At 37.7% G+C, this 26,003-nt stretch overlaps 1 protein-coding gene across 2 annotated transcripts in view; it reads left to right on the forward strand.

Annotated features, from left to right (window-relative positions):
• The window catches only part of LOC120527576 (insulin receptor-related protein-like), a 113,253-nt gene extending 97,271 nt beyond the window's left edge, over nucleotides 1-15,982 (forward strand). For both annotated transcript variants that reach the window (XM_039751148.1, XM_039751158.1), the window contains exons 20-22: nucleotides 5,978-6,107; nucleotides 12,269-12,403; nucleotides 13,786-15,982. In XM_039751148.1, coding sequence (XP_039607082.1) covers nucleotides 5,978-6,107; nucleotides 12,269-12,403; nucleotides 13,786-14,119 — 599 coding nt within the window. In that variant the 3' untranslated portion in view covers nucleotides 14,120-15,982. The remainder of the gene's footprint in view (nucleotides 1-5,977; nucleotides 6,108-12,268; nucleotides 12,404-13,785) is intronic.
• Nucleotides 15,983-26,003: the final 10,021 nt, after the last annotated feature.

A 26,003-nucleotide genomic window follows, 5' to 3' on the forward strand; every position in this document is an offset into this window, starting at 1 on the left:
AAAATTTTGGTCCAGAATGATGTTAATTTGGTGCAGGCCCAAAACATGTGACCCAGTGATGCTGGGACTTGATTGCAGCGTTCGCAGGTTGGATCTTGCCCTGGAGACATTTTGGAAGTTTCAAGCGAGACAAATGTGCTCGATATATAATATTGAATTGAATAATTGTATGCTTTGCACATATGGAGCTCAAGTGAACTCTCTGCATTGCTATTTTCCACTCCTTTTCTGACATATTGATTAAGAGATCTTTTTTCCCAGTGTCCTCTTGGATCTTTGAAAGGGAGGGACTGTAAAATAATTTTATATATTGCAGAGATGGTGTCTAAGTCCTTGAAATTGAGCAATATTTTTTCCAGCATGGATGAGGGTGCAAGATGAGGAAAATCGGGCAGGTTCTGTTTAACAAAGTTCCTAATTTGAAGATAGTGAAAGAAATGTGTAGCTGGAATGTTAAATTTGGAATGTAATTGTTCATAGGATGCAAAGATGTTGTCTATATAAAGATCTCTAAGCAAGTTAATCCCAAATTTTTCCAGATATTAAAACTGCATATGTTTGCGAAGGTTGAATGAGGTGGTTCTCTTGCAGAGGTGCCACAGATAAAAGCTTCTCCATCTTAAAATGCTTTCTACATTGGTTCCATATTCTGAGTGAGTGAAGCACAATTGGGTTATTAGTATATTGCCGATAACTTGCATTTATTGGGGCACAAGCAGGGAATATAAAGAAGTACTGCAGGATTTTACTTCTATTGCGGACCAGGCTTGTGTATGTTCATCTATTTGTGTCCAGGTTTTATAGCTTGTATGTTTGCTGCCCAGTAATAAAACTGAAAGTTAGGTAGAGCCATGCCACCTTCTGCCTTTTGTCTTTGTAGGGTTGCTCTTTGATATGTGGATGTTTTGAGTTCCAAATAAATGAGGTTATTGTTGAATCTAATTGCTTAAAAATGATTTATTGATGTATATTGGAATGTTTTGAAATAAAAAGAAGCTTAGGAAGAATATTCATCTTAACAGTGTTAATTCTTCCAGCTAGAGTGAGATGAAGGGTTGACCATCTATGCAAGTCTTGCTTAATTTTTTCCATGCAGACAGCAAAATTTTGTTGATAAAGAGCTTTATGTTTACTTGTGATGTTTACCCTAGGTATTTAAACTGTTCTGCAATGATAAAAGGTAGGGTATCTAATCTAATATTATATGCTTGAGAATTCACTGGAAAGAGTACACTTTTATTCAGATTAATTCTGAGACCAGAGATCTTTTGAAATTCTGTGAGTGCTGTTAAGACTGCAGGCACAGAATTTTGTGGGTCTGATATATACAGTACCATATCATCTGCATATAGAGAAATTTTCTGTTCCAGTCCTTCTCTGATAATCCCTTTATCTGATCAGCATTTCGACAGTGATTGCCAGTGGTTCAATGGCGATTGCAAATAGCAGCGTGACAAGGGCATCCTTGTCTGGTACCTCGTTCTAGTTTAAAGTAGTCTGAACAAATGTTGTTGATACAAACTGAAGCTTCTGGATTGGTATACAGTAGTTTGATCCATGCACAAATGTTCGGGCCAAACCCAAATTTCTCAATGTAGTAAAAGGTATTTCCATTCAATCATGTCAAATGCTTTTTCTGCATCCAATGATAATAATATTTCTGGGGTGTTTGACTTTGTTGGTGAGTATATTACATTAAACAGGCGTTGAAGATTTGAAGGATAAGTGTTGACCCTTGATAAATCCAGTTTGATCTTGTGATATTACCAAGGGAGCACTTTCTCCATCCTTCTAGCTATGATTTTTGAGAGTATTTTAATGTCATTATTCAGAAGTGAAATTGGTCTGTATGATGCACATTGTAATAAGTCCTTATTTTGTTTAGGAAAGGCAGTGATTAATGCTTGGTGAAAAGTTTGAGGAAGAGTTTGATTGTATCTAGCTTCTGTAAATGTTGCTAATAGGAGGGGAGCTAGCTGAGTGGAGAATTTCTTATAAAATTCTGCAGGGTAGCCATCAGGGCCTGCTGCTTTCCGCCTTGAAGTGACTTTATAGCATCTAGTAATTCTGATAAGCCAGAGGTTTATCAGTTCCTCCGCACTAAAAGTACTATTTGTGGTATCTGTAATGTATCCAGAAATGCATTAGATTGTGTGTTGTCTTCTTTAAACTCAGTAGAATATAAGGATTTATAGTAGTCTCTAAATGTGTGCATTATATTTTTATGGTCAATGATTTTGTCTCCGTTCGTGTTGGTGATTACTAGGATTGTGTTGCGAACTTCTTGCTTGTGGATTTGTTGAGCTAAAAGCTTATTAGCTTTCTCTGTGTTCATAGTAATGATGTCTGGATTTATAAATTAGTTGTTCAGTTTCTTTAGTTGTCAAGAGGTTTAGTTCTGAATGCAGAGCCTGCCTTTTCCTATGTAGAGCCTCGCTTGGAAGCCTGGCATGTTCTTCATCTATTCTAGTAATTTGCTTTTAGCTCTGATACTTTCTTGGTTTCTAATTTATTTCTGTGGGAAAGATATGAAATAATCTGTCCTCTTAAGAAGGCCTTAAGAGTTTCCCAGAGTATTCCTGCAGAAATCTCTGAGGATGTATTTGTCTCTAGGAAGAAACTGATTTGTTTGGATATAAATTCTGTACAATTCTCATCTGCTAATAGAAGCAGGTTGAGACGCCATCTGCGAGGTGAGTGTGTGGGGCATAGTGACTTTAGCTCCAAGATCAGAGGTGCATGGTCAGAAATAACAATAGCATCGTATTTGCAAGATTTAATTGTAGGCAAGAAATTATTATCTATAAAGAAATAATCAATTCTTGAGTAGCAATGATGTACTGGTGAGTAGAAAGAATATGTTCTTGAGTTTGGGTTTAAAACCTCCAGGGTCTGATAAGTTGTGATCAGTTATAAACTTTGTAATTATCTTTGCAGTGTTAGATGTCGCCCCCCCTGTGATAGAAGTCCTATCTAAGAGTGGATTTAAAACACAATTAAAGTCCCCAGCCATTATAATTTTATGAGTGTTCACATTGGGAATGGATGCAAATAAATTTTGTATAAATTCCTTATCATCAACATTAGGTGCATAAGCATTTATCAAAATCATTTTACAGTTAGATAAGTTGCCCATGACCATCACATATCTCCCTTCAGGATCCAATACTACATCTGATGCTACAAATGAGACTGTTCTATGTATGAGAATTCCCACACCTCTAGTTTTCTTTGTAAAGCTAGAATGGAACATTTGGCCAGTCCAGTCCTTTTGCAGCCGGAACTGATCCTTGCTTAGTAAGTGGGTCTCCTGTAAAAATACTATTTTAGCGTTTAAACCTGTTAGGTGAGAGAATACTTTCTTTCTCTTTAATTGTGATTCAGGCCTTTAACATTCCAGCTCACAAAGTTAACTGTCCCATCATGGAGACATTGATTCTGAATTTTTGATGTCATTTTATAGTCTTAACTGGAAGTAAGACAGCTTTAACCTTAATTTCCTATTTCCCAAAGAGTTATTGCCATGCAGCCTATTGTTATGTTGGTAGTTATAATTATAAGGATTGAAAAGGATAGATTAGATATAGCCTGCTCTCTTTCTCTCCCCTGCTTATCCCCCCACCCTAACATTTTGCCTCCCCATGTGAGGCTGGACCCCACTTCATGCAGTCCCGGTCCTCTGACATACCTAGAGACAGAGCACGTCCAAAGTAAAACAAGCCCTCATGCAGCGGCTTTTAGGATTAAAAATAGAGATATCTATTGCCAATATGGTCTAAATACTATATGCCTAAAATAGAATCATTAACAAACTATAAACTTAAAATATAATCTTCAGCAATCTTATAGTATTAAGATAATAAACCCGGGGAATGGTGTTAGAAAGTGGTCCAGAATAAGCATAGTAAGTCTTAATGCAATAATAACAATAACAATAAACCAAGGGTATAATGTTAAACAGTCTCCTTTAGGGTATTAGAAAAAAATAAATAAATAGAAAATCAACACACACGTCTATAACTTTAATTAAAACATAAACAGGCAGCATCTGAGTAATAAAAAGGATGTATAATTATAATACCCATATCATTACAAATGGCTCAGACAGTAGGTTATATATCCTTGCCATGTCATGACAGGCTACGACTCACTATTGTGTTTCAGAATAGTGTCGGGATCAGCTTTCTTAATTCCTTTTCTGCTTCTTCCTTACTGGTGAAGACATAGAATTGGCCTTGCACAGGATACAAGAGGCTGTATTTGATATCGGCTTGCCATAACCGCTGTTTAATGTTGTAGAAGGCTGCACGTTTAGCAGCTGTTGTGGGAGAGAAATCAGGGAAAATATGAATATGGTTATTTTCATATATAATCTCTTGCTTGTGTCTGAGGAGTGCCATCACCTCTAGCTTAAATAATCTCTCGAAGCGGATGATAAAAGACCTAGGTTTAACTGTATTTGATCCACATATGCGATAAGCCGCTGCTATCTCAGAATCTGATTTAAAGTCCTCTCCAATTATTTTAGAGAATAGTTCAGCTGCGAATTTCACTGGGTTTGGACTTTCACAATTCTCAGGTAGACCTTAGATTCTAATATTATTCCTTCTCCTTCCATCTTCTAGAGCAGCAAGTTTGTCTTCGAGTTTTTTGCCTTTGGAGTTGGCAGCTGTTGCTTTTCCTTCAGCAGTGGTAGCTAGATTTTCGGTTGTTTCAATCCGAGTCATGAATGTCTCCTTGACATCCTTCAGCTGGTCGCTAGTGTGCTCAATTTAGATGCGGTTTCCTGAATGTGCTCTTCAGTTTTACCCAGCATATCTTTAAAGACTGCCTCAAAGCGAGTATATATGCGTTTCTCCAAGTCTTTATTATCCTGCTGCAGCTTCTCATTTGCCTTCTCGCTTTTCCTTATATCTTTCTTTATCTCTTGCTTGAGCTCAGCAATCATCACCTTCAGTTCAGACAGATCATTTCTGCTTTCGTGCACCATAGGTGAGGCGGTGGACTCTATTACAGCCGGTGTTCCCGGCTCGTGTGGAGTAGTTGAAAGTGCGGACTACAAGGCCTTTTCCAGTTTCAGATGATCTTCTCCAATCGTTGTTTTTTTGTATCAGTATACTGCTGCTGGATTATGTGAATTTCCCCTTGGGATTAATAAAGTATCTATATATCTATCATTTTGTGTAGTGGACCGTGGTCCCGAGGAGTCTGGGCTTTCGCCCATCTGATCTAGGTCAGTCTCTGAAAGGCCATACCTTGAGTTTGAACTTGGACTTGTCGGTCTGAGCTTGGATGTAGCTTTAGTTTTCATTTCTTTCTGAGCCTCTTTCTTGTTGGCCATGTTTATATATGCTTGCATATACTGTAGTAGTACCCTCAGTTTGGTTAAATACAGGATATCTCAGGATAATAAGAAGATAATATCAAAAAATAACACAGCTGCTAATGGAGCTCCGCTTCAGATGTCCATCTCGCAACGGACGAGACCAATATATTTTTTTATTTGGATGCAGGACAGTGATGTAATGGTTAATGCTGGTGTCTCAAAACTCGAGATAACTGTCAAATCCAGGTCTTGTCAATGTCCATATAAGGTTTTTACATTCTTCCCATATATGTGAGGACTTTTCTTAAAGTATTCCCAGTTTTCCTCGCATATCCAAAGACATCTGTGTTTGATTAATTGGACAAACAAATTAATTGTGCTTGATTAAAACAGTCCAGTCTGTACAGTATAAGAATCTGTGTTTGGATCTATTGGCTATTTTTCCAGGGTTCATTTTTGCTTTGCACCCACTGGTGCTTAGAATTTGACTACAATAACCCTGACTTGGATTAAGCTTGTTTGAAAAGAGGATGTTGAATTTCTAATACACTTGAATTGAATTTATGTATAAATCAAAATTACTATACAGTTTTAAAGTTTTACACTAGGTTTTTAACTCCTACCATAAGTTTTCTATATCTTTTACTATAGACTTTGGAATGACCCGGGATGTTTATGAAACTGACTATTATCGTAAAGGGGGGAAAGGTCTTCTACCAGTAAGATGGATGTCACCAGAAGCTCTGAAAGATGGAATCTTCACCACTTATGCAGATGTCTGGTCAGTATCATAAATAATCTGCTTTTGATTATTTAGCAATTATGATTTTGCATTAAAGACCAGATGTTGCGCCACATAAGTAATAAGCTGCCCTCAGTAATTTAACTTATTACTAAAATATTTATAACTACCCTTAGCTTTGTTTTCTTAAACAATATTTTGCATTTTTTTTATCCTGTGGTCAATGTAGCTACTTATCCAGAAAAAATTTGCTTCTTGTAATATGTGAAATTATCTTTGTTCTGGGGGAGTTGTAAGCATGTTTCCGTTTGCTGGGGCTAACTTTACCAACCCTGCAGTATTTTAGCTTTACCCTTGGTTGTGTGCACACCTGTCCAAACTGAACTTTCTAATGGGACTTGAAGGCCATTGCCAGTATTAAAATGAAGACCGCCTGTTGCTGTTGTTTTTTTAATCATGTGTTTTTCCAGTCCTGGCCATGCAGCACACATCAGTTATGAAAATTCCAGTTCCATTACCTCCCCTGTATTACTTTGGTAAAAAAGGGAGGTCCGTTTCAGAAATACTGTAGATCTAGCAGAAACCATTACAGCACATTTTGACTTTCAATCACCACTGAGGCGGGCCATGCAAAACCTGAAAAAGCCATCAACAAAACCTACATGTTCTTGGCGTTCATTAAAACAAAGTCAACAGTATGATGCTAATGTTTCAAAGATTCAGAATCCTGTTTGAAAAAAAAATGGAATCTATGTAGAAAATAGTTTGTTGCTGGCCTCACACTGAACAGTAAATTTGTGGCCATATGGTAGATGTCCTGCCAGTAGGTGTGTAGTATGCAGTTCAAGTTGTTCAGTGTTTGTAGTCTGCACGCTCTGTCCATGTTATTGTGATTTATCCTTTTCATCTCAAAACCTTCAATTCCATACTTGTGCTGTCACTGTTTCAGTTTAGACTGTTTATAGTCAATACTGTATATTTTCCTGAGCAGTGGGTGGTTGCAAGGCTTTCACTTTTTTTTATAGTGTTATAAGCCTATATTGCTGTATTTTATCAGACGGAGATAAAGTCAGAGGGTATAACAAAGATGTGATGCTTATCGAGACAGATTAGACACCAGAATCCCATTGTTTGATTGCTTTTTTTGACGTTAAAGATGTGTGAATTTTTATGTTTCACTAGTCAAGAGAGATGACAGCACACAATATAGAATAATTCTGGTATGGCCCTACCAGAATTTTCATGCCAATGCTGTTACTTTTCCTTAAAGAATTTGCAGTTTGTTATCCACATCTAATGAAAGGACTCAGGAGCTGTGCAACTATTACATTCATTTGCAAAATACAATATAATGCTGTATATGTGAAAAGTACATACTGTGAAAGGAGCAGGCCCTCTTGGTGACCAACCATGTCCACAACAACACACAGGAGATATAAACATAACAAAATAACAGAACTTTATTATACAAAAATGACCAAAATGAGAACACACTGGTGTCTGGTTTTCTCACCAGTTGCATTTTTAACAGCCCTCCTTCTAACTCTAGACTCAATTCCTGGGTCACTTACAGTATGTCCAAGCCCTGGAATCAATTCTGGAGTTAGAGACAGCAGGTCTATATTTCTTGTAGAGTCACTATACTAGAGATGCCACCAGAAGCCACTAGGGTCCCTTCATCTGTGAGCCTTCATTGCCATTAAAGGGCCAGGTTTCTCAAGCAACCCTCTTTCCGAGACTGTGTGCCTTCTGTCAAACAGGAAGACTGCCACTTTGATGTTCTCTTGCTGACCTCAACTTCTATAAGTTCTGAAGGCCAGGCAAAGTTCCACCTGGTCACAGGGTGAACGTAACATTTCATCTAGGCCATCTCTCTGTCTCTTTCTTTAACCCTTGTGTCCCCTGCCTTTTGACAGTGACGTGTTTAGGACCTTTCCTGTGGCTAGTTTCACTGTCATTCTATGTCTCAATTGATTTTAATTTTTAGTACAATTTTAATCTCTATGATATATTCACATCAGGCTAATTGACCCACCGACCTTTAGTGTCTTTCTACAGTGAACACCATATTAAAGTACTTCTTAATTACAAAGGTATGGTCCAGTTTATTTTTGTATATTAACATTTGCGGCATTAGTGACATATTTAGGGTCATGCAGTGATTCAGTGGGTTGGACTGAATCAGCCTCTTTTACAAATACATCTCTTCATCTTTGATATACCACAGTATTGTGGAATTCAGTTTAAAGTTTCAATGGCATAACATGCTATAGATTACTATCTGTCACAAACATACACAGTACATAATGATATTATACGATTATTGTTTCCCTTTTAACCCAACTGCAACAAATAGCATTTTTCAGAACCAAGTGCTTTATAATACATCTAGGCATTCAGTTAAATGAAATAAAGACATGTTCTTTGCACTGGTGGGCTGCTGCATGCATACGTTTTATTTACATGTGTTCACTTAAATTCATACACTAGATATTACAGAACTATGTTGAACACATGCTTATGTAAAATTACTAAATGAAAACATTGCATGAGAACTTAATATATTCTTCACCATCATTTACCCAAAATTAAGCTTAAACAACAGCATGATTAGAAGCCTAATTCTACAAAATTTGCAATCATTAAGGCTTTCTGCATTTTTAAATAGAACATTTGTTAACTAGTGAGAATTTTATAAATCTGATGAACATTCTGTTACTTTAAAAAAATCTAGTTATTTTTGCTAAGTGTCTCATAATGCTGAAGACATTCAGATGTAACACATTTGATTTGTCCAAATCTAAGACACCATACTTGTTTTACAGATACAGTATATGCGTTTCCGATGCTTGGAGGTACACCTAATAGAAGTGAATTTAAAATGTCTCCTGATTTGCCTAATTAATAATTGTCTTCTGTCACATGGGTAATCAGATTTAATTAATGTGAAAGTATACTCAGACAGAGAAGTACTTGTGTAGCCTGATTCAAGCATCTGAACTGGGAAAAGGTACGGCAAGAAATGAAAGCAGGGCTGTCAGGAGCTAAGTGGTGACCAGTGAGGTTCTGTTATAGGTCCCTGAACATGAAATTTACAGAAGAAAACATGTAAACCAGATGCTAGGATAACCCAAATAAATAAGCAGATTTTTCCTGCGTAGACTAACCACTTGTGTTTTTGTTTTGTGTTGTAAGCCAACATGTATTTTAGTTATTTATGCTACAGGGAGATGTTTGCCATGTACAATGAATGCTGTTTTGGACAAAACATGTCAAAAATATACTGTAGGATGGTTCTGGAATTTAAATTTTACTTGGCGCAAGTAGCTTGTTGAAAAAGCATGCTTACCGGAAATAACATACATTCTATCTGGCATTTAAGAGCAGTACAGTAAAACAGTCCACATCTAGCAGTTGATTTGCAGCATACACTACTGAAAATACCAATATCGATCATAGTGAAGAATTGGGTTTATAGACAACTCAGAACTGAATGGCTAGAACAATTATTTATTTTGGTAAATTATAAAAATTTATAGTCATAAATTTTACTTTATAGAACACAATAGGTCTCATCTATTTTTTTCTTTATACTGGATAGTTAAGTTGCTTAATAGTTAAGTTACGAATTATTTCATATCTAATTCTGCTCTTTGCTTTGTTGTCTTTGTCTTTATGTGGACAGCAGAATGATGCTTGCCTAACAAATGATGACGTTGCTACAGAACCATTGCATTCATCTAACTCTGTGTAACATAATGGAAAAAAAAACATATTTTAATAGGTATATTAAAATAATAGGTATATTAAAAAACACATTTAAAAATCTAGTGAGTTTAACACATCATTTGCCTTTTATAATGCAAATCGAGAAACTATTTTTTTTTTTGCAATATTTAGGATACTAACCGGCCACAGTCAGACAGTTCCACAAAATAAACAAAGTCCCATAGGACATAAATGAAATAAAAGTAACTTGTGCCTCTCACACATATCATATGCTGTTCGCTGAGAGCTCCATCTCAAGTTTATATTGGCCCACTCCTAGATGGGGAGGTGCTTACAATGTCCAGCATGGGCGAGGCTTGGCACCACCTCCAGGCAAGGGCTCCAAGCTGTGGAGGAAACATGAGATATAGATAGCAGCAGGACTTCCCCCTTCCCAGGGGTCGAAGTGCTTGGCTTACCTGAGCCTTCCAGAAGGTCCCCAAGCGTGCATGTGTGACAATACATAAAAGTACTTTACTAACAGTAAAGTATTGCAATGAATATTTTATGATTCTGAATGAAATGGAAGAATCTTATTTTATTGAAAAAATGTACATTCTTCCCTACCTGTACTCAATTCGGGTCAGAAATTTGGTGCAAAAAATGGTCTGCCGTACAAAATGTAATGTAGAAAATGGACTGAGTGATTCATTTTCAGTTAACATGTCCACAGGCTCACATTCTCACATACATAAACAGACATCACTCTGAAAGTCATAATATCATAATCAGGAATGTATAAAATGTGTAAATCACATGAAAATCTGCAGTTGAAATTTGACTGTTTGGTAACACATTTTCCCTGCGTATATGAGAGGTGACTGAACGTTCTTCCTATGAAGACAAACTCGAATAAATCCAACATTTTTGCAAACTGGCGGCACCCAGCGTCAAATCAGTGCTACTGTTTCTGTGTCATTTACCTTTGGTTTTCATATTCGCATCGATGACGCGGGATTAACAATTACACCGAAATTAAGTGCATATCGTTTAAACATTTAATTCAATTTTAAAGGCATGTTGTTTTCTACTATTAGAAATATAAGGAGAGCATAATGCAATTTTGCGGTTGTTAGGAAATTGTAATTTCTCAGTTTTGGATTGTCATTTTTGTGAATTTTTCATATTGTTATAGTATAAATTATTATTATTTAACATTTTTATTTATCTGCAGCTTTTCATTTCCTCTGTCTACATTTGCTAAACTACAGTAATCCCTCCTCGATCGCGGGGGTTGCGTTCCAGAACCCCCCGCGATAGATGAAAATCTGCGAAGTAGAAACCATATGTTTGTATGGTTAGTTTTATATATTTTAAGCCCTTATAAACTCTCCCACACTGTTAACATTATTAGACCCCTCTAGACATGAAATAACACCCTTTAGTCAAAAGTTTAAACTGTGCTCCATGACAAGACAGAGATGACAGTTCTTTCTCACAATTAAAAGAATGCAAACATATCTTCCTCTTCAAAGAATGCGTGTCAGGAGCAGAGTATGTCAGAGAGAGAGAGCACGAGAGAAAAGCAAACAATCAAAAAATCAATACGTGCTTTTAAGTATGCCGAAGCACCGCGATAAAGCGGCATTTTGTAGAGGAGCGTCCGTATCTTCTAAGGAAACAGCCTCTGTGCAAACAGCCCCTCTGCTCACATCCCCTCCGTCAGGCAGAGAGAGTGAGAGAGACTGAGAAAAGCAAACAATCAAGCACCGCGTGGGAAGCACATCGTATATCATTGAGGAGTTTTATTTAATACAGTATGTAATACGTGCTCTGATTGGGTAGCTTCTCAGCCATCTGCCAATAGCGTCCCTTGTATGAAATCAACTGGACAAACCAACTGAGGAAGCATGTAGCATAAATTAAAAGACCCATTGTTTGCAGAAATCCGCGAACCAGCGAAAAATCCGTGATATATATTTAAATGTACTTACATTTAAAATCCGCGATAGAGTGAAGCCGCGAAAGTCGAAGCGTGATATAGCGAGGGATCACTGTTATTAGATTGTCACATTGCCCCGATTTAAAAAGACAGTGTGGCCGGTCTTCAATCAAAATTTTTGGTTAAACGTAAATACTTCAAAATTGGGTCTGCTTAAGAGAGAAAAATAATACTTTTTTTCTGTTTTTTTGAACTTTTGCTACTATGCAATCAGATGCAATCCTTCTCAAACTTAGTTTGAATTTCTTTTTCTTGCATATTAAAAAAAAAATCTAATACTCTTAATTCCAAAGAGTTAACCACTGCACCAAACTGCCTGCCTAATGACTTCTCTAATTTAATTATATTTATTTTTGCTATTTTTTAAATTTTCTTACTATTAGGAGTAATCTAATGAGTTCATTAGTCATTAAGACAAGAAGGTGTGTCATTTGGGTCTCTGCATTTGGCTCGGCAATAGCACCAACAGCTAACTTCTTTTTTTATGCAGGTCTTTTGGTGTGGTATTATGGGAGATTGCCACATTGGCAGAACAGCCTTATCAAGGCATGTCCAATGAGCAGGTTCTTCATTATGTCACACGTAATGGTATCCTGGAGAAGCCAGATAACTGCCCAGAGAAATTGTAAGTAGTGATACTTTTATTATCTGTTTCATGTACTCACTGCTGTACTTTAGTATTGTATAGGAGGTACAGCCTGAAGAGGATACTTAAAAGTAGTCCCCCATCTATGTGGCCAACATATTCCAAAATAAGGCATTTTAGTAAAACAATAGTAGCAACAAGGAAGAGGATAGTACAAAAAAGAGTCAAGTGTTAAAAATTAAACCAAACAACCTAGTGATTGCACTGGAACTATCAGAAGATATGCACATCCTGATAGGATGTCTTATAAACATTATGTTCAAAATGCACAGATTTCCACCATAGTTTCCTATATAATACTTCAGACTTCACTTCCTCCCACCAGTTATTCTATTCTTTGCCAGCTATGTGACTTCAAGTTCATTGACTTTATGGTCTGAAATGGCTTTAAAGATCTGGCCGGGAACTATTTGTGTTCTACCAACTGTGGGTCAGAAACATCCCACAGAACTCTTGGAGCTGTACCCTTAGACTTCTCCCTAGTGGCTGCAGGTATGTCTATAGTCCTGAAACCTAATTTTCTCTTAAACGTCAAGACCACTCCCAGGACACTTGTTTATTATAATGGGAAGTAGGCAACGATCTATCAATATGAGAGACTCCTACTCCATTCCCTGTAATTCTACAGAGACTCCCTTCCAAGTAATTGTTCTAGGAATAATAATGATCTCTGGATTTGTATCTCTTATACTGGGGCAGAGTGCACCCTATTGGGGGTTCATTGACAATGCTAGTCCACTGTCACCATTGTATCTTACAACCAAGGCCTTGTCCTGCACTGTGGGAAATCTTTTACAATTCCCGTGGCTACTGGGCTATCCATCACACAGAATAATAACCTTTAGTATCTAAGGTTAAAAAAAAGGACTTTATTGCAGTCATTTAAAGGTGTACGCAAATTACAAGTTGTCCATGCTCAAAATATTTTTATCTAATATTTTCTGATACTATGAAGCCGTTTTTTTAGTTTATTGCTATGACTACTACATTTACAGTCTACCCAACCTGGTAATGGTCGCTATAGTAATATGCCAAGCTAAACAGACCAGGCAACGTTATCCCTAGCAAATTCTGTTTTCCTCGTAGGCAATTCTCAGATTTTTACAGACCAATCAGAAGATATAATTCCTCTACATACGCCGATGATCCCCCCCAGGACCTCACTCACTAGAATGTGCATGGTACAATCTCCATGTGAGGTGTTCAGGGGGCATCCTAACAACATGCCAACACCTCAAATACCTTGTCTACAGCAGTTGTATGAATTCACACAATATATAAAAAAAATACCAAGATTTAGAAAATTAATGTGTTTAATTTTGAAAACCGATTCAAATACTAAAAATTGTCTTCCATTTCAGAAATTATCTAATGAGATGGTGCTGGCAGCAGAATCCTAAAAACAGACCATCCTTCCTGGAAATTCTGGAGAGCATCAAAGATGAACTGGATCCTTCTTTCCACACCGTTTCCTTTTTTTACAGTAGAAATACGAAACAGGAGGTCACAAAACCTGCTGAGAGAAAAATAAAAGGCACTTCTGTGTTGGACTTGGTCAGCAATCCACTTCTTCCAACTCAAAAAATGAAGAATGGCAGTGCAACAGCCTTGCCACTGACGGATAAAGCAAACCGCTACATTCATTGTAATGGCACAGAGAGTGACAAAACCTTTCAGACATCCAGATACTTGTGAATTCTTCTCTAATGAGTGGCTTGTAAAATCTATCGTTAGCTATACAGTTGTGAAGAAATATGATTCTTTCTTTAAGGATTTCTATTAAAATAGTTTTAAACTAACTTGAACTACTGGATGAAAAAAATCCTAATTTCACTGTTAGCCAATATACAGGATAAAAAAGAATATCCATAAACTATATGTAAACTGAAATAGGAGCGAGCTGTATGTATAATTATGCAATCTGAAGGAGGAAGTTAATTAGCTTCAATTATCCGGTGCAGTTTTTGTTTATTATTACTTGTTGATGCTTTGTAAAGGTGTTTAACTGTATTGTAGTGGTAATTCAAACAATTACTGTATGTGCTTAAACTGCAACATTGTTTTAGAGGACATTATTATTGAATAAATACAAAGCTATATAAATGCATAAGTATGAGATGGCATTAAAAATAACATATGCAGCAACGGTATGTTCTCATACATCTTTAGGAAATTCGTTCTGTGTCTTTTGTATTGTCAAATTGTGAAACTGCATCCTAGATGTCCACATCTCAGTGCTGCTCAAGAGATAAAGCCTATCCTGGTAGCATCAGCCACATTTGGCTGCAAACCTGAACAAAGATGCCCAGTCGTTATCACAAGAGTCACTCACTCAGACAGGGGCAATTTAGAGTCAACTCTCAACCAAACCTACATGCCCATTGGATTTGGTGTGAAACTGGAATAATTAGGTAGCAAAGACACTTGGAGAGAAGATAAACCTGCAGACCACACTAGTCGATGAATGGTGCAGGATTTCAACCCAGCAGTCTGTAGCAGTGAGACAGCAGTGGAGAACCTCCCTCCTTCCCCTACTTGAACATACAGAGCTACAGATGAACACAACCCATTCTGTTGTTCATTCCTATCATCCATTGGCCTATTGCAGAAATCAACAGTCAACATTTACTCCTTTCAGTCACTGTTGATTTCCAGCAGCAGCCTGTTTTGATGACTGCAGTTTATTATTCATTAACACATAAAGTCTTGAACTCTACAGTTGGCACTTAATATGTTAAACAATAAAATAACAGAAAAAGTCAAAGACTCCACTGTATGAAAATGAACTAGCAGTGTATAAGCTCATCTGGGCTGATACAAAAAAAAACATACATGGAAATGTTGGACACCATTCATTGTTTGCCTTGTACATCTTAGAAATGTGCACATTTGGTAAGTTGGCAGCTCTAATTTGAGGATCCAAGAAAAAGCGAGTGTGCAATATGATGTCTTGATTTCCATTCCTGTGTCTGGTGACAATGGGATTGATTACAGACCCTAAAGAGCTGAGAATCAACGTTTCAAGAAGGTTCAGCAATTGGATGGTAAGTGCAGCCATTAGGCTGAGAAAAATACACATGAAAAGCTCAATAGCCAATAAGTTTATCTTGGATGTACCTGCATGTGGTGAAGCAGATGACTGAATAAAGCAATTTCTATAATTTAATGATCCTGCCAGTGTAGTTAAGCTTAAGGTTTTGTGAGCATAATGTCTACATACTAAATGGGGATGCAACCTTGAGAGAGCCACACATTTGATTAAGGCTGTGAAAATGGGGCCAAATGTTGCTTAGGAAAAAAGAAAGTGCCTCCTGGTGCCTCATTCTGCTGTGTTGCTTAATATAATAATCTTACAGGATACATTTGTACTAGTTTATATTATGTATTGTTGGGTTTAACAATTATTGTCAAATATATCTTTGCATGTATTATCTGGAAAACTAATATGCAAATGTAAATGTGTCACTTACAAACTGGAACCTTAGAGTAATACTGAAAATATAATTAATAGTGTAGGAAGACAACCTTGCATTAATAAACTTGCAGTTTTGAAACCCATCAAAGCAGTGTGTTTTTGGGTAACCTTTAAAATGACAGTGCTTTTTAATATGCTTACTTAAAGACATTTTACCGTTGGAAAATGAATAGACCTTGACACCAAAAAGAGGTCCCTTATACTTGAATAAGGTTGCAATAATGGAGCTTTGGCAACATAGAAGTGTACAGGTGGAGTTCAAAACAGAAACTGAGTAAAAATGGAAGATAACTGGCTTTAAAAACACGCTGGCGGAAGTGACATCATTTGAAGCCGGAAACAGAAGTGGCATTTTTGGGCCCGGAATCCGAAGTGACTTTCTTGGAGCCAGAAACCAGACGTGACGTCATCAGAATCAGGTAGAATTTTCTATGTCTGGTCTGCAGAGATAGAAGAGAAAGGTTTATTGCACCCTGCCACCTCCTGGCCTGGCGTGGAATTACCTTCTTTTGGTCCTTCTAGCTGCCTCCCATGCGCACGTGTGTGACACGGTATATTAGTTAATTGATTTACTAAAAGTACTGTTGACAGTCATTTAGGGTAAAGCTATATGCTTGATTATATAAGGTGGTGAACTAAAACACTTCCCACCACACAGCAAGGAGACCCAGCCTAATTTTAACAAAACATAGTGAAGTAAAGCTAGAAGACATGCCATGTACAGTACATTGGAACAGCATGTTTTGATTGTGGAGTTATATTTTCGTTTTTTTTTAACATTTTATTAATTTTATTACAATCAAACAACAATCCATACAAGCAAGTCAAGTTTAACAAAACTAGGCTTGAAACAAATCAACCCCCACCCTTAAGAAAGAGAGCCAGGCCAACAGAGCATAGCTTTAACAATAGTAATAATATGTAAATAAATAAATTCATAAAGATAAATAAACTGCAGTGGGCTGGCGCCCTGCCCGGGATTTGTTTCCTGCCTTGCGCCCAGTGTTGGCTGGGATTGGCTCCAGCAGACTCCCATGACCCTGTAGTTAGGATATAGCAGGTTGGATAATGGATGGATGGATAGAAAAGTAAACAGAATAAAAGAGGGGGAAGAACTCTGACTTAAAAGAGGTGTATTTTCATAAAAACGTTTTCAAGATGTGACATGAGGGATTTGTAGAACAAAATCCCGCAGCGAGTGCTGCTGCACAACATATACATTTAGAAACTGGTAAAAAAAGTGCTGTACTTCTGGCATTGTGTGCAATTAACTGAATCCAAGAAACCCTTCTGCCTGTACTGAGATGTTATCTGCAACATTGTGTATCATGTGGAAAGACGTCCTTACAAGCCACCTTGTCAATTATCGCAATGGATGGTGTTGTCAGGAAGGTCATGTAAGGGTCTTCCTAACGTTTTATGGATACGCCTTCATGTTCCACCTGGAAGCTGATCTTTTGATAAACAACATTATGCTAATGTCATTTATTTTTTGTTAATAACAAATATGACTTAAAAACTATTTTAGCGGACTTTACTGAAGCTCCATCATGTTAAAAATGGAAGTCAAGAGCCAGGTCATTTAAACCACAGGTATGATACATGATAATAAATGAGCTTTAAAAGAGGCTTTTGATCATATTTCTGAATTCTATTTACAAATTAGCATTAATATTCAAGAATTCACCTGGCATTTAGTGATTGAATATTGTCAATAGTATAAACAAAGTTTTGCTTCACCATTCAACATTTTATTTGTATTTAATAACAGGAACAAATGTTAAAGCATAATATTCTTTTTTGTGTGTGTTTGTCATTCTCTGGATTGTTTGAGGTTAGCATGTAATATAATAATATTTACACTTGTTTTTGCCATTTACCACACCTGTGTTGATGTTTATACAGTAATTATAAAATGGTTTATTCTCTTCATTAAATACTATGTTGGAGTATTTGCATAGACTTATAAATGTAATCCTATAACAATAAAGTACGTACTGTTGTAAGAATGAGTTATAGACATCATGAAGGTTTGGGGCAGCCACCCGTATATTGTTTCCTGGCTGGAAAATGTTAACTTGAAATAAGGACAGTGTGCATAGAGCAGAGTCCAAAACAGAGTTGACTGGCCTTGAGAGCAAGAGTAGAGGAAATTACATCACTGGAGCCAGAACCAGAAGTGATGTCATCGTGACCAGAAGTAACTGCATAGTTGGCACCGGAAGTGACATCTTCGTGGCCGGAAGTTACGTCATCGGTGGAACTGGAAGTGACATCATAATTGACGGTGACCCCAGAAGTGACATCATCAGTGTTCTCTGAATCAAGCGGGATGAGAGAGACAGCCAGCACACTCCGCTGCCCCCTGGTCAGGCGTCGAATTACTATTATTTAAGCCCTTTAGCTGTTTCCCATGCGCACATGTGTGACAATACATAAACATACATGCCAAGGTAAAAAAAGCAGAAATCAATGTTATTCAATACACTATACCAGCATTACACTTATTTAGATAAGAGATATGACCAACTTACAAAAGAAGAGAGTAGCATTCCTGGAGAAAATAAACCTCTGAACGCAGTTCATGTGTTTTATAACAGAACAAGCAACAGTGTTTCAGGCTGTATCTAGCAGGGAAGGCTTGCATGCTGGGTTTTAATTTGTTTTAACATATAGAAGTCAAGTTAAATGATTACTGAAATGTCCCTTTCCACCTCAGCAGATAAAAAAAAACACTAACTCACAAAGAAAAGATGCATTTCACTTGTGCTGATGGCTCACATTTTTCAATAAGAACAATGAAACAAAGTCCCTGAGAAACCACAAGTGGCCAATGTGACCACTGTTACCTCAAACTATTTCATTCTTTCCTGATTTTTTGTTCAATGGTAATCTTGAAACCTTCCTCAGGACACACTCTCTCTCCTTCATTAGGTTTCATAGTTTTTTTATCTCAAGATTAATCAGTCCTTTATCCACATATTTTTTCTTATTGGTTAGAGAATCCAATTTCTCTTCAAACATAATTTACAAAACGTAATACCTAGTAAAAGTTGTTTTCTAAAATGATCTAACCTGTCCCAGCCTCTTAAAATTCCATACATGTTTATAACAAAGTGTACACAACACAAGTGCATTTATAAAATAACTGCATAGACCCAAGCAAAATACCAAACTATCGATCATTTTTCTATCTGTCACAAAATGGCTTTGCTCAAGGAACAAAGAAACACCGTACACAGCACACCTCTGTACACCTCACAGTACTTCTACCATTTATACACTGACCTTAGCCAACTGGACTTCCATCCTGGGATTTTGCGACAAAACAAGACCCATCGGATGCAGTGTCAGTAAGTGTTGAAATTTAGGGGTCTTAATCCATCCATCAGTTTTACAAACCTGCTATATCTTGAGCAGGGTTGCAGGGAAGCTGGAGTGTATCTCAACAAGCAGAGTTTGCAAAGTAGGAACAATCCCTGGTCAGGGCACCAGTCCATGGCACAGTGAACACATACACACACCAATTTAGTATTGCCAATCCATCTACTGTGAGGGAAAACTGGAGCAACCTGGAAGAAACCCACATGGACATGGGAAGAAGATTCAAACGCCACAAAGGGAGGACATGTGGCACAAACCCATTTCTGCTTACTGTGATGCAGCAAGGGCTAACACTGCAGCACCATGGCAATCACCCTGATAGTTCTTTTCATGGATAGGAACTGTACCTTTTTGAAGCAGTCATGGCACTAACTTCCAAATCTCGGTACCAAGAAATAAAAATGTGTAACAGTTTGTAGCTGAAAGTGTAACAGCCATTTGAGCAGCTCTAATCAGGGTTTGCAGCACTAAAGCAGTGCTTTGTCTTCCTAGATTTAAAATCTGAGACCAATGATGCCTAAAGTAAATGATTATATTGTGGAGACAGTTGAGGAGGAGTGGGACAGGTTTAAAAATGTTTTAGACGTAATGCAGGACAAGTACAAACCTACATTTGCAATTAATGGGAAATTGTAAAAAAAACACTGCAGTGGGCTAATAAGAGTTAAAAAAGCTGCAAAGGAAAAAACAACAAGAGGGCAACCATTAAGAAGGATATTAGGGAGGAATATAGCAGATAAGGCAAAACATAACCCAAAGAGATTCCTTTAGTATTTTAGTAGTAAAAGAACAGTCAAGGAGGAGGTCAAGTGCATCGGGAACAGTAGAGGGGAATTAAAAAATACATACAGTGAAATAACAAATGCTCTTCACATGTGAGGAAGGGGATAACCTCCCAGTGGTAACTGGGACTACTAAGGAGGTACTGATTGTTTTGGAAATTGTATAGGGAGAATTACTGCTCAGATTAAATAAGGCTGAAATCAAATAAATCACAAGGACGAGATAATATTTACCTTCGAGTTCTTAAGGAGACTAGTGAGTACATATAAAAACCCATGACACACATTTTTAGGAAGTCACTGCACACTGAGGAAATTCCAAAGGACTGGAAAATAGCAAATATGATCCCATTATATATCAAGGGCGACTGGGCAGATCCAAGCAACTGTAGGCCAGTAAGCTTAACGTGCATCACAAGAAAATTAATGGAAGGAATTATTAAGGATACTTAATTATTATTGAGCAACACCTGGCAAGGGCAGGAGATATTAGGAACAGTCAACATGGGTTCAGAAGAGGGAGGTTGTGTTTTACTAACATGCTGGAATTCTATGAGGAGCCAACAAAAGGATATGATCAAAATGGAACATATGATATTATTTATCTTGACTTTCAGAATGCATTTGATAAGGTGCCAAATGAGAGGTTGGTCATCCAACTAAAAGAAGTGGGAGGTCAGGGTGATGTTTTGAGATACAGAATTGGCTCAGACACAGGAAGCAAAGGGTGATGGTGCAAAGAACTTTATCAGAATTGGCTGATGTTAAGAGGGGTCAGAGATAGGGCCGCTGTTATTTTTAATATATATAAATGATTTAGATAGGAATATAAGCATCAAGCTGGTTAAGTTTGTAGATGATACCAAGACAGGTGGATTGGCAGATAATTTGGAATCCGTTAAATCATTACAGAAGGATTTGGACAGCATTCAGGCTTGAACAGATTTGTGGGAGATGAAATTTAATGAAAGGAAATGTAAAGTATTACACATAAAAAGTAAAAATGTTAGGTTCGAATAGACAATGGGAGGCTGAACATCAAAAGTACACCTTATGAGAAGGATTTAGGAGTCGTAGTGGACTCATTACTATCAACTTCTGCACACTGTTCAGAAGGCGTTAAGAAGGCTAACAAAATGCTAGATTATATAGAACAATATGTCTAAGAAGGTTCTGCCCAAGCTTTATACCACACTAGTGAGACCTCATCTGGAGTACTGTGTACAGTTCTGGTCTCCAGGCTACAAAAAGGACATAGCAGTGCAAAGAAAAGTCCAGAGGAGAGCAACCAGGCTGATTCAGGTCTATAGGGAATACATTATGATTAAAGATTAAAAGAACTGAGCCTTTTCAGATTAAGCAAAAGACACTTAAGAGGTGACATGATTAAAGTGCTTAAAATTATGAAGGGAATTAGTACAGTGGATCGAGACTTTTATTTAAAAATGAATTTAATGTATTTAACAGAACTCAACTTTAATAGGAGTAAATATCTCAGAAAAACAACAGATCATTGATGAATTTATTCAGAATCTTCAGTTACTGTTGAAAATAGTGGAAACAGTGATATAACGATGGTGGTATATTGGTTCTGACTCACAGACCCATATCTTAGTTTTGAATCCTTTGCCCCGTCAATGGCTACCTAGAGCTGGCACATAATCCCTGTATCTAGGTTATTTTTTCCCAGTAATCTATCTTTCTTCCCACATCCTAAAAATGTGCATGTTAGATAAGTTAATTTAAAATTAGCTTTGTGTGGTCTGCATAAGCAGGCTCTGCAAAGAACCTGCGTCACATCCATTACTGATTCTTGCCTTGTGCCTATAGCTACCAGAACACACTCCACTCTCCTACTCCCACTTTATAATAGGCTTAAGAATGTTAAGGTGAAAAATAATTCAATTTAAGGATTTGCTGGCAGAAGCCATACCACATACACTTCAGAACAGGTCACCCACCTAAAGTTAACTGTGTTTGGGCCAGGCCAATACTTGGAAGGGAGACCATTTAGGAAAACTTGGGTTGCTGTTGGTGAGGCCAGCAGGGGTCGCTTACTCTGTGATCTAAATGTGGACCCCAAAGCCCCAGTGCAGTGATGGGGACTCTGTGCTGTAAAAATGGTGCTGTCCTTTGGATGACATGTAAAACTGAGGTTCTGACCCTCTGTGGTTATAAAAGATCCTTGGGCATCTTTTGTAAAGAGTGGAGTGTTTCCCCATTACCCACCACGGCCTGGTCATTCTAGCCCCCTACTCATCCCCTGTCTCTAATTGTGTGTCTCTCTCACCACTACACCCACTAACAGCTAATCTGTGGTGAACATACTGGCACAAAAGAGGCTCTCCTTATTCCAGGTGAATGCTGCACATCAGTGGTGGGTGAAGTTGCTTCCCACACACTGAAGTGCTTTGAAAAGTGAGAAAACTACTATATAAAGGTAAATTATTATCATTATTACATTATTGAGCAAAGCAGTGTTAACATGGGTGAAACATACAGGAGAGCAGGAGGTGTCTAATTAAGATGTTGGCTCTTAAGAAAGATAGTAGCTACAACTGCTTTCTGTAACATTAAATTTTAGAAGTGATTATAAAATTTAAAACCATACATTTTCAAGGCCTGGTCTAATTTAATTAGATGTTGTGTTATTTGCATAGTTTGGAGCACTGTGGGTAGTTAGTTAGATTGTCCGGTAAATAAACCCACAACTGGACAGTGAGTGCAATTTAAACCAAATAAAACCCCATGATGCTTTTGTGGATGTTTTATTTATATTACATATGCAACCAATCCCTTAAGAAGAAAAAATAATATCAAACAAACAGCAGGGGGCACCAAAGCACTGATGTTTATTTGCATACTTTGCCATACTGTACTTAGCAGCTTTTCAGAACGTTTGCAGCTGAGTAAGTAATAAAATGTAACACACCATGTAGGTATGCAGCATTTTTGTAAACAATTATTATATTGCAGAATGATCATGTCATTCTTTATTTTGCTGACATTTTTAATAAGCTGAGGCAAATGTATTCTTATTTGTATAAAATAACTTTTTTAACTCTTAATATATGATCATCACTATCTGTAGTAAAACAGGTCAAAAAGTGTGCCCCTTTAATAACTCTTAAACAGTTGAGATGTTTGTACAATAGAAAACTGCTGGGTGTGACCAGACCAGAGAAGCTGAGCACTCAAGCAAGTTGCTCCCATCAGGTCATGAAGACAGCACTGTCGTGAGATGTTTCTTTTTTGAAGGCTGAAGGAAACAAACTGGGATTAAAGATCTGTGGAGCAAACAGACAGACACAATGAACTTCTGGTCCCAGCCTCAACTCTAGGTTCCTTTAATTTAGCCCCCATGAGCGTAAGAGAATGGTCACATCTTGACACTATTTACTTGCATTCTGTTTAACAAAGAATCAGTCAAGTAGTGAAGTAAGCTTTTTTGTAGTTCTGTTATTATTAATAACTAATAAAGATGCAGAACTCCAGTCCTCCCACGATCGAGGTTCTAGCCCCAGCAGCGTGCAAGTACCAGCAGGCTGTCATGCTGACTATGTTTGATGGGCAAGTCATGTAATCAGCTTTGCCTCACACTTGGCAGATCCAGCCCCAGTAGTCTGCGAGTACCAGCAGGTTGTGCCCAGTGGTTGGATGGGCTGTCATTCTTTTCCTTCTTACCATGTAATTGACTTCTGCAAGTTGCATCACTGTCAGCAGATGCTGTTCTTATCCCGTCAGCCATGGCATGCCGTCATGCCGGCTCTTTCCATGAACAGCATCCAAAGCCCAATTACATAGCTGCAGCAACCGCCACCTCCAATTCTTGGGTTGTGTTACACGTGTCACATCATAAGCTCTTAATTAAGCCCATAATTAATGTTTAAGGCCTAGTGGTTCTGTAGTTTTTGGCCGAGAGGCAGACAATCCTTTGCATTTTATATATATATATATAGATAATTCCAAGACCTACTTCACACTTACTGAGCTGTATAAAACAGAGGAATAATAATCAAAGCCCATTAGTCCTTTTCAGGGTCATGGAGACAGTGCTTATCCCTGCAGAACTGAGCATAAGCTGCTTTAGACAGGGGACCAATCCATTGCACACACACACCCACACTCACACTAGGCCAGTGCTCCAGACTAAACTTCACCTCAAGGTGTCAGTGCCTCCTAAAAGGAAAAAAATTGGAAGACAATAGATTTGATTTAGGTGCCAAATTATAAAATGTGTCAAATCTTTCACTCTCTTACCTTTCTAACCTCCATGTATTTGTGCCTAATTCTTTTCCTTCCCTTGTGCTTTTGTGTCCATCTTGATGATTTGAGAAACTGAATGTCATTATAACTTTCAAACTATGTGCAGTCATTAAGAACAGTGTATTTTACTCAGGCTCTCAGTCTGTATCACTGACCATCAATCAGACAATGAATTCTGCATGTTCCCTTCATTATTTTATGGATGGAAAATTGTTTTTGACCCTTGTATAATTGTATTAAGTATGGATTGCACTATATAAATAAAGCATCAGTTGAGTCTGAGACTGTGAGAGAAGGCTCTCATTGCAGCACTCTGTACCTTGATGAATACCACTGAGGGCAAATATTAACTGCTTATTTCAGAATTTTGCTGAAAAACCTGAATTGAAGCAACAGTTCTTGATCCCCTGTCAATCTACAGTTTTGGCCTACCCACTTGTCTACTACAGTGTAGCACGCAAGCGTTCCCTTCCCTTCCAGTCTCATTCTCCACACTTGAGGTTGGAGTGCTGTGAAACACTCTCTTTAATCTCTATTTTTGGGTTTGGTTGCAGTCACATTATATTGCTGTATCTGTTCTCCTGAGCTAAGTTAATGGTCTTTTTATTCTTCTTAATTTTAATTTCCAAAGGCACTTTGTCTTTATGGGTTGATCTGTCTCTCATCTGAGCAGATAATACCTCACTCTTCACTTCCCAGGTGACCTTCTACGGTGTCTTTGAATTTTTCTGTCTGATTTCTAGGCCTTGCTGGATTGTTTCTTTCATTCCTAACTGCGCAATATATCTATATGTAAAATATATACATAAATATGTTTTGCACATGTTTTCTATATAGTCTGTTGAATACGCTGGGAATACACTAGTCTGAGAGGAAATGTTGGGGCACCAACTCTGGTCGCCCCATTTAATATTTACACAGTCCATAAACAGAAACAGGTGCTCGATGATGTGTCCAATACAGCAAAATGAAAAAGCAGTTTAACTAAAAATTAAACAAGAAGCTTCTTCAGTCTTTTCTCATATGCTTCAGTTTCAGGAAGGAGCTCCAGTCATCAGTCTGCTCTCTCCTGAGTGAGACATGCCATGCCAGAAGCGTATTGCTTTTATAATAGGGGGACAGTAGGGGGCGGAGTCAGATTCCCTCCATGTTGATTTCTCAGGGTTGTGGGAGAGAAACGGAGATGTTGCCTTCAGTGACCACACCCCATTGTGTCCCTGAGTGACAGTGCTTAACCTCAGATGAACCCGGAAGGCAAACTCAGACATGCATGTTTGACAAGTCCTTATCAATATCTTGGGTTAAGTGATTGTATTGATATTGGAGGCATGTTCAGCATTACAGTAATTAACTTTACTGAGTTGACACCATTGCCCTCATTGTGCGTTTGCCCAATATAACATTCTAAGATTGGCAATATGATTTTGTTAGCAGTGCTGAGGTGCCCCTAAGAGACCTTAACACCTTTTGTCTAATACAGGGTGGTGTCACTGTTGAAATTGTCTCAAGAACTGCTGAAGTGTTTCTAAAATCAAAATGGTTTCAACAAGAAACTTTGTCTGAGTTGTTAAAAGAACAGCATAACATATTGTAGCAACCCTGGGTCCAAACCTGAGAGGGACATTTTCTCCAGGAAATCATAGACTGCTTTGAAAGGTTCAGAGAAGCTGGC

This window comes from Polypterus senegalus, chromosome 1 (genome assembly GCF_016835505.1).
Source record: "Polypterus senegalus isolate Bchr_013 chromosome 1, ASM1683550v1, whole genome shotgun sequence".
Taxonomy (NCBI): domain Eukaryota; kingdom Metazoa; phylum Chordata; class Cladistia; order Polypteriformes; family Polypteridae; genus Polypterus; species Polypterus senegalus.